This window comes from Carcharodon carcharias, chromosome 7 (genome assembly GCF_017639515.1).
Source record: "Carcharodon carcharias isolate sCarCar2 chromosome 7, sCarCar2.pri, whole genome shotgun sequence".
Classification (NCBI taxonomy): Eukaryota; Metazoa; Chordata; class Chondrichthyes; order Lamniformes; family Lamnidae; genus Carcharodon; species Carcharodon carcharias.
In genome coordinates, this window is record NC_054473.1 from 19,667,153 (window position 1) to 19,677,376 (window position 10,224).

Below are 10,224 nucleotides of genomic sequence, written 5' to 3' on the forward strand. Positions count from 1 at the left end.
GTGAGGATGAAGGGCATAATATTAGAGCTAGAGGAGGAGGGTGATGATGAGAAAACCCAGGGAGGGAGGATTATTTGGGGATGAGAGACAGCCAAAGGGCATAGGGAATATCTGTTGAATGAAATGCAAACACCCTAGAAAAGAAGCAAAAAGGAGTGAGGTGAAGAGTGAGAAAGTCAAGTTAAGAAATGGAGTGTGGTATGGCAAGGAGAGAAAACTGAGAAAGCTAAGGAAGGCAACTATGGGACTGATAGAGCAGTTAATGGATTGCAAGGAAGCAAGTGAAACAGATGGTGAAGGAACAGAAAGGCAAAGGCAAAGTATGTGTTGAATGGTTTGTGTAGAGAGCAAGAAAGCCCGGTCTGTGAAGAATTTTAAAGTAAATACATTAAGCTTGGGTCTTTTTTCCCCTTTATCCATATTGGTGGGGCATAAGAAATAAATATTGAAGTTTTAATTACCTTGTTGAGGATTGTAAAGTTACTTATGTACCAAGGGTTGGCCTTCTAAAATTAAGGTTGGTTGGGGCAGAGCACAAATGTTATGCTGCATTGATGTGAAAGGTGCAAAGTGATATTTGTACAGTACTTTCTCATTTCAAAACAATTAGTGATTCATAGAATGACTTCTATAAATGCACTAACTATTATTGTTGAAATTTCAGCAAAAATTAAGGTATTGACCCACTGTGCCTAATCTAGTAGCGGCTCCTTAATGGAGCGATCTACTCTAATCACGCTTTTTTCAGTCAGTATTTTTTCCTTCAAATGTTTAGTGCCTACATATTGGAAAGAATTATATAATGACTCTTACCTAACTGAACATTAAAATGCACCATACAAATCTACTACAAAGCCCATTGGCAACCCAGTAATGCATTATTTAAAATAAAATAGTGTGAATTCTTAATAAATTTGCATTAGATGAAATCCTTTCATTCCAATAACTTTTTTGAAGCAGCTGTTGTTCCTGATATCTATGGACTGAACCTCCCATTCTGACTATCATCTTAACACTTAAAGGATCTGGCATTAACGTTGCACCATATATGCTTATTTTCTAGGATGCAGCTAGATATGCTATTACCACTCTCTTCCAGTTAATCTCCTTGTAATATTTGTAACATACTGAGTCATTGTAGTTTTTGCTGTAACTGATTTGACTTCCTATTATGGTCAGACCACAAACACATGAATTCCCTCACTGGTTATGAATGGGTGAAAAATTTAGCTACAACTTTCTTGTGTTGTATTAAAGGTGATTTAGAATGCTCATTTTGTACTCTGGTACTGGGGATTGTAATAAAAAGGGAATTGGCTATATACTTGGGGAAAAAATTGAGGGGCAGTGGGGAGGGAAAAAAGTGGGAGAATGGAAGCAATTCGAAATCTCTTTCAAAGAACCAGTACAGACACAATGGGCCAAGTGGCTTCCTTCTATGCTACTGGTTTCAGCAATTCTAATTATTTCCTCCCCAAGTCTCTGGTTAACTAGACTCAGAACTAGAGTGTAGATATTACTACAGATTTCGGCATGGCTGTTTCCCCTAGTTTTGTCAGCAGTGATCCAAGAAGGGAGAGCAATTTTTGGGTGATTATAACTAGGTTTGTAAACTATTTTCCCAAGTGCAAATGCCAGCTGGAGCTAAGATTTCCAGATGTGCATATAGGTTCAGCCACGACTGTTTATGGTTTAATAGGCGTTGCACAAAGGCATGACACTGGTATAGTTCAATTCTTGTTAATATTAATCCTCTGAGTGCTAAGTGGACCTTTTACTCTTTACAATTGCTATAGCAGGGTGTGTCCAGAGCAACAGCAAGCTTAAGATTCAAAAAAAAAATTCATAAATAATACCATGTTACGTTTAAAATTCCATGTTAGTACTCAAAGGATTAATTAGTCAACGTGACATAAAATGGTTTTATTATTGGTTTGAGAGAGATTTTTTAACTTATACACTAAAACCTATGCTCTTTAATTGTAAGCTCTATATTTATGAACTTTTAAGAACTTGAGTCGTTTTAGATATATTTTTGAAGGAATTTGATTTGTAGACTGCTGTAATTTCATGAAAAAAATCTCCTCTGCTTGAAAGACAAGATTATATAGTTGTACGGTGCATGATTTCAAGAAACTGGGACACCCAATTGAGCAACTGGTAAGCCCTTCAGAATTGTAGTAGTGGATACCCACATGCATGTGTGTGTCAGAGAGTGATCAATTTTTAAAAAAATCTACAGTGGGGCTGTCATTTGATGGCCTGGTTGAAAAGCTGAACTTGTTTGTGGGGAAATAAAGTTCCTTTTGCTATTTTTTTTTTTAAAAATCGCATTCCGGTCTTTTGAAATCCTAATGCCCTGTGATGAATTATGGCTCATGTAATGGATATTGCAGCATTAAAGTTGGTTCATGCATCTATGCAAAAGCAATCACACAAATAGTGTATTGTCTGCATGCTTGTATTGCTACTTTATTCTACTGTTGCCTTTTTTTAAAATCTCGAGGGCTTTTTTCTTTGTTGCAGAAAAATGATTGAACTGGTGTGTTTGGCCCGGTGCACATGGATATATATGATACGTTATTGCACTCGTAACTTTTTTTTGCCAATGATTTAATCTGAGTCCTTACTATATAAGGCTATATTTTGTATCACATTTTATTTTTTGCTTATATTGATTGTTAAACCAGAGAAAGAGGGGAATTTTTTTTTCCCACTGAAATCCTACAATGTATTTTCAAGACTGGGCCCATTATACACTACAGAAAGGATTTGGAGGCAATAGAAAGGGTAAGAGCATTCTGGTGAAACTGCAATCTGGCATGAGAATAAAGTCTTTAAAAATGGAGCTGTTTTGATTAGAGCAGAGAATATTATGGGGTGATTTGAAAAAAATGTTTAAAACTATGGGGTGGGATTTAATGGATAGAAACACATTGTTTCCAGCAATTTGAGGGGCCTACAGCAAAGGGACATGGAATAAACTCACATGTAAGAGATTTCACACAGCAAGCAGGAAAATCCTTTTTCTATGTAAAGCGTTAAGAGGCAGTAGAAAACACTACTGAATTTCATCATTGAAGCAGGAACCATGTCGACATTTAAGAGCAGGTTAGATAGGTTGATGGGAAATGGGTTAAAAGGATATGGGACCATCCAAATGAGAGTAGGATTATTGCTTGTGTAGAGGATAACCACCAACCTGGATTGGTCAGCCTGTTTTGTGTTCTAATTTCTGTGCGATTTAGATCCATCTGTTTAGTGCTTGGATTATAGGGCTAAATTGAATGCCAGGTCATCTTCCAGTTCAGGTTACCTTCCAGTTCATAGTTAAATTATGAAATTACAGCAGACCTATGAAATGGTATTGTTTTTCTAAATCACTATACTGTCATTAACTGTATAATTAATTTCTATAAAAATTGTCTTTAATTGCTTTTGTATACAGGCTTGGAGATTTATCCAGTGTTTTCTCTAACTTGTTTTTAGAAATTTATATCACCTAATCTAAAAACATTCAAACATTCCCAAATGTTGTGGAATGCGACCTCTAGTGTTGGATGTAACGTGTTGCTGTTAGTTGCTTCTGAATTGATGCTGGATAAATCTCTGATTTTTGCCACCTGTTTCATGTTTGAACCGTTAATTCGGAAGATTATTTGAATACTCTGCCTGTAGGATATCCAGGGCTGATGTGAAGCTAGAAAAGCCAGATGAGGAAGAAGTGGATGAAGAAACAAAAGAGCTGAAACTGAAGAAGCAAGTTAAACGGCCAAAGTTGCACCCAGTCATCCATGTGTCATCTCAGCCCACTGTTGAATCTCAGTGTGCCCAACAGTAAACAGAATGTATACAGATATTTTACTAGTGTTGAAGACATAAGTGCCTCTTTCAATTTTTTAAATCTGGGGGCATATGTGAGTACCTGTACATGTACAATATTGCAAGCTGTCACTTGGGGACTTGCAAGACATTTGGAGTATCAGGCATTCTTAATTAAACTTAATGTGCATCTCTGTATTATGTGGTATTGTAAGTGGTAGATGCCAGTATGGCACATCTGTCCTTGGCAGTGCATTGAATCTTGTGTTCAACAGATGTCTTTCTGCAAATGGGAGCTTGCACTTAACCTCCTGTCACTGAAGGAATGGAGTGGAGTGGAGAGAAGGATGAAACGGGGGAACAAAAATACTGCTTAAAAAAAATTCTTGCCAGGCATTAGTAGTTTTGAAAAGCAACTTCAAAAATGCTAATTCCCACTAAACTAATACGGGCCTTCTGGAATTTGGGAGTCCTAATTCTTGTGGCTCTTTTTCTTAGCTTGTTTGGAGTTGTTAATCTCTAACATCAAATTTGATGAGACGTGCATGTGCTTCTGCTTTTATAAATATTGCTCAACTTCAGTCCATGACGACCCCCCCCCCCCACCTCCCTATGGCACTGAAGTCGAAAAATGTGCCACTGATCTATAATTATTGTTCTCAATCAAGAAACTGTTAAAAGTGAGTCACTTGGTAGGATTTGCTGGTTTTCATGAGCTTTTTCTGTTTTTTTACACATGAAATTCTCATCTGTTGGATCCATTGCACTGGAAGTTATGATATGGTGAAAGGGTGTACAGATATCCTTTTTCCTAGAACTGTATGTGCTTCTGTTGGACATCAGGAAGCACAAACAATTGTAGTTTAGGCTACTGTGTTGTGTCTGGCACAGTTATTGGAAGCCCTTGAAAGACAGTCACTTTAAGTCTCTTCAAATTACCCCAATTTATTTAATAAATTACTCAATGTAATTATGCAATGCAGTGACTGTTTGGAGGTGGGTGGGAGGGTACAAACATTTATGTTATTCCACCCCTCCTCCCACAACAGCAAAACTATAAATATTCTTAGAATACCATGAGAGTAACTTTTTTTTCATTTGAGAAAACTGGGCAAGTTATGCATGCCCCAAGAAATTTATAGTGGCATGGCCCAAATAATGTTTAAACCTAGACCTGAGAATTGATATCTGCCCACCTATCTTGTTGATCTGATCATTGACAGCTCTGATGGGGTGTAGAGGAGAGTATTTGTATCCAATTTAGTATCCTATGTTCTTGGAAGCTTTATTAGGAACTATTATAGCGTGCCTAGATTGAACGTGCAATAGAGTCAAAAAAATTATTGTGATCATTGTGTTATAATACGATCTACACATTTATGTTTTTTAGTACTGTTGTAACAAATGCAAGGTTATGAGTGGGACTAGAACATAATCTTGGTTATTTAACACAAACAAAAACCAACTTTAGCTTTGCTACAAACAGTTTGGCTTCCATTAGAAAAAAGTAAACTAAGAATTTATAACCATTTGTTTGCCCTCAAATTATTCAGTCCCTCAAAGTGTATGAATTTTTATCTTTATTCTCTACTCCAATTTCTGGTTCCCATGACCTTAACTGTCTAATTTTGTCATTGAAGATTTGTATATTGGTAGCTTGTCCATGTATTTTAATCAACATAAAAATTAAAATAAAATTTGAATTTGTATCCCATTTTATTCTTCTTTTTATTATGAGAATGGTGGTTAACATTCTTTCTTTCTATTCAACAACATTGAGAGAAATACAGTTCTGTTTTGGGGCCGTTTGTATTACTTTTGTAGCAGATGCATTTATGACTCGTGTGGGCCACACTTTTCAGTTGTTCCTGGTTATATGTTCATGTGGTACAAAAACAAGTTCTTTTTCGGTCAATTAAAGATTATCGGGGCCTTGAATGTGGAGTTAAGGCCACAATCTGATCGGCCATGGTCTTACTGAATGGCGGAGCAGGCTCAAGGGGCCAAATGGCCTGCTTCTAATTCATATGTTAATTTTATCGCACTGGCAACCATGTGAGCACAAGAAATTACAACAGTTTCTGTTTAAGAAGTGTAGTAGGCCAGTGCTTTTGCTTTCAATAATGCTGGGTTCGTACTATGTTTACTTAGTTACTGAATAATTTACTGTTTATAAATCTGCACCTTCTAAACAAGCATTGTACCAGGTGTGATAGTTTAGAGCTGTGCAATGCAGATCCTGGTGAATATAGGTCTACATTGATGGTGGAAGCAATTTGAGATTTATCTATGTAGCACTAAAGCATATATGCTAATGTTCTAAATATGCATAGTGATAACAATAGCAAAATACTGTGGGCATTGGAAATCTGAAATAAAAATGGAAAATGCTGGAAATACTCAGGGGTCAAGCAGCATCTGTAGGGAGAGAAACCTGATTAATGAGCTAGATTTTTATGGAGCCGGTGAGACTCCCTGGAGAGATGAAAACAATGGCCAGGACCTGATTCCAGGATTCCTGACCCCATTCCTAGAGTTTCCGATTTTCAGTAGATAGTCTTTCATAGGTTCTGGCCGGTTTGGGTCACAAGCCTGCGCACCTGACCTGGCTGGCTCCATTGTGAGGATAGGCATGCCTTTGTCCTCTACAATTTTCATGGAGTCATGGTTCACAGTGCCTTAAAGGTATCGTGAACCATAGTCTGCATGAGGAAACCTTTTTGAAAGGTAAGTTCAAACAGTGGTGGTCCTCATGCTCCCCATGGCAAGCTATGGCACTTCCATGCCCATTCACCAACAATACACTGCTCAGAATCAATGAAATCTATAGTGACAATAGGATGTGTAATAAAATAAAGCTTCTTTAAAAAGTCATTCATTGATAATTTTCCACTTTTTAAAAAAAAAACTCCTTAACAGGTCAACAAAAGTGTCAATGATCGAGACTCTATAAAGTATCAATAGCTGAAACTGTAGGCACTTGAAACCTCTATCTTGTGCAAATAAACATTGTGCGATTGACAGAAGAGATCAGAGAGCCAGAGCTGTCAATCAAGCCGTGTTTTCCCTAGGTACTCGGGTGTTTCAACAGTCTTTTGGATTTCTGGGCTCTCAGTCAAGCCTTTATCAGTATTCCCTGGAATAGGTCACTGTGGCCTAAAGCCAGAAGCTTTGGCTTGAGGGGTGCCACTCTGTATCAAGCATGGTTGACCAGGAGCCTCTCCGACTCTTAGCACCTGCCATGGTCAACCTGTAAATCCTTCCAATATGCCTATCAACTTGTTTGGCCTTCCTTGCCCGTCAAGTCCTGGGGTGGGATTTGAAACTGGAGCATCCAATTCACAGGCAGGAACACAACCCACTGCGTCACCAGACCTCCCCAGCCAAGCCTCTATGCATTCTTGGCTGATTAATCTCTCTGATCTCTATCAATTGTATAATGTTCATTTACACACGATAGAGGTTTCAGGTGGTTGAAGTTTCAGCTATTGATATTTTAAATGGTCTGGATGATTGACACTTTTATTGGGCTGTAGTTAAAAGAAGTTTTAAAAGTGGAAAGTTAACTGAATTTTTAAAAAGCTTTTTATATATGTCCTGTTGTCACTATAGGGCTCATTGACTCTATACAATGTATGGATGGTGAATAGGCATAGCATTGCTATAGCTTGGCATGAGGGGCCATGGGTGTGTGGAGGGTATAAGACTTGGATGTGGTGAGAGGGCCGTGGGCTAGAGGGCCTTTTTTCAATGTAACTGAGAATAAGTCCCACAACACCTTTGCACCTAGTAGCCTGCCTCCGAACTTTTTCTCAGGTCTGCTGACGACTGCAGCCCACATCCGGACCCCCAGAATGAAAATCCTGACTTTCCTGGCACTTTCTCCAAGGCAGGTGGGCTGAGTTGGGATTTTTACTCCAATTGTGATCCTGCCGGAGGGGGCCCGTAAAATTCTGCCCTTTGAGTTCACAGTAAATGTCCACTATAAAATTATTTTTTAAAATTATACACAACGTTTACACATTTCAAAATAGCAATATTATCGTTATGTGGGGAAGGATCCGTAAAATTCTCCGGTGGTCTTCCCACCCCTCCCGAACTGTTGCAGTTTTACAGGGGCGGGTAATGTCTTGGTCAGCCTGCCTGTCCTTGCCCGAGTTGAGGCCCCTAAGTGGCCTATTATTGGCCACTTCCCACCTGACCTCAGATTGAAAAGGGTATGCTTCCATGACTGGTCCTCTCTCCTGATCTGGCCCTTCCCCCAAGGTCTGCCTGTTCTTGCCATCCCAACCCCCACCCTCTCCGATCTCAACCCCCCTGGCAGTTAACAGTTTAAGTAAATCTTGCCACCCAAAAAAGTTTTGCCCATTATCTTCATTGGTTCAAGATTAGAAAGAGTTTGTGCTAATTTTCGGAAATGCTAGGACATTTTAAGGTAGCAAGTAGCATTTTACTGTTAAGAGCGTAGATATTTGTCTTTGCAATGATATAATAAAGAGCCAAAAATTATTTTAAGAGAATTGGGCATTTTTTTGAAAAAGCAGATTCTTATATTATTGGGAACCAGCAGGAGAATGGGATTTTATAACATGGCCAGTTTAAACTTTTTGAGCTAAATGGTGTGTTTTGGTGCAAAATTTAAGATTTATTTTGTGCAGCACAAAATAAAGGAGTATCCTCTCATGTTGGCCTTTCTCCAGGGATTTCTGGTAGCCAGTTACAGAAAGATCTTTGGACATGGAAGTAAGATGAAAAAAACTTATCTAATAGGTTAAAAACTAAACTGTTTGAATTTTAAATACTGGCCACAAGATGGTACAAGAGCCCTGCTAGGCTGAGATGCAAGCTTTAAAAAAATTCTTAAAAGATGTCAGCTGATGTATAGCAGCATGGCTAAGGAGGCTAAATTGGGAATTCTGGTTTATGGTTATAATCCAGTGACCTCCACAGAGCCCACAAATGTGGACATTAGTTCAGGACAGGACTGAGCTTGGCTGACACTGTTTACTCAGTGTCCAGGCTTCTGTTCGAAGAACAAACACTTGTGATATTGGACCATGCTCCAGCAGAAATCACTCCCTTCAAATAAAGAGAAGTGAACTATGCTACTCATCTATTGAGTTCAGTTACAGAATAAAATGCTACATGGATATTAGTTGTACATTCGGCGAGCAATTGAAGAATAAGCAAAGCCATAGTCATAATCTAACAAATGATAGCATTCAAATTGTCATGCCTCTATACTTACCATTCTATTAAGCTGTCATATTGAAATGTCATAAGTTGCTCCCTTTTATATCTACAATATATGTGGAAAAAGTGCATAATAGTGTAGTTTCGCATGTTAAATTTAACAGTATTTATAGGATTTTTAAAAAACTTACTTCCCAATAATGAGCTACAACTTCTCGATGAACTTGTAATAATGACTTTCCAATTGTTAATTCTCTGTTCAATGCTAACTCTCATCGAAGCAACTATAGTACCTCTTTAGCAAAATATTTGTGGAGATAGGAAAATAAACAGTGCCTGAACCCAGATTGATCCATCTGGAGCAGAAAAGCTGGTTAGGGCTACAAGTGCAATGTTTGGTTATCCAATATTTCCAGGGCATGACACCACCGTGAACAAGTGAAAGATGCAAGGACTTACTGGAACTAGTGAATTCATTCATAAGTCACGAGATTTCCGTCAGTGCCCAGAACACACAGACCCCATTTACAGAGTTGCACAGCAGGACTGTATCCTGTTCTTGGCATATCTTTGCTTTTATGGCATTTTTGTGGTACTGTGACCAGTCTCAGTCAGCATCAGTCCCAATTTACCAAGTAATATTTATCTTTAAAGTTAATCATTTTGCTATTATACGTGTTTTTAACAGTCATAATGATCCTTTGGTTACTATATTAAGCATCCCTCACTTGACATTTTTAGTCTTCACACTGACTACTTTGCATGCTTTGCCCTATTTAGGTTCCTTATTTGTAAGCATGCTAATTGCCAACTGGCAATTTCAAAGATGTTGTATATGGTTTACCTGATGAATTTTGTTTTGTTTCTGGTGCTCACTAATCTCCCTGTCTGCTTTAAGATACTTAGCTCACTTAAAGTTACTGCTGTGCCCAAGTACAGTTGGACATACAACGTATATTTCACACTAGTGATTCATTAGGCAATGCTTCTCTGTTCTTCAGTGTAATTATTAGCTTGATGGACTGAGCCGTGGCCAGACTTCTTCACAGAATTACAGAATCTCACAGTGCAGAAGAGGCCCTTTAGTCCATCAAGTCTGCACTGACACGTGAGAAACACATGACCTACCTACCTAATCCCTATTACCAGCACTTGGCCCATAGCTTTGAATGTTATGACGTGCCAAGTGCTCATCTAGGTACTTTTGAA

General features: G+C 38.4%; 1 protein-coding gene across 1 annotated transcript in view; it reads left to right on the forward strand.

Annotated features, from left to right (window-relative positions):
- Positions 1-5,536, forward strand: part of spdl1 (spindle apparatus coiled-coil protein 1) — a 46,373-nt gene extending 40,837 nt beyond the window's left edge. The window contains exon 12 of the mRNA XM_041191761.1: positions 3,679-5,536. Within this exon, the coding sequence (XP_041047695.1) occupies positions 3,679-3,841 (163 nt within the window). The 3' untranslated portion in view covers positions 3,842-5,536. The remainder of the gene's footprint in view (positions 1-3,678) is intronic.
- The last annotated feature ends 4,688 nt before the right edge of the window (positions 5,537-10,224 follow it).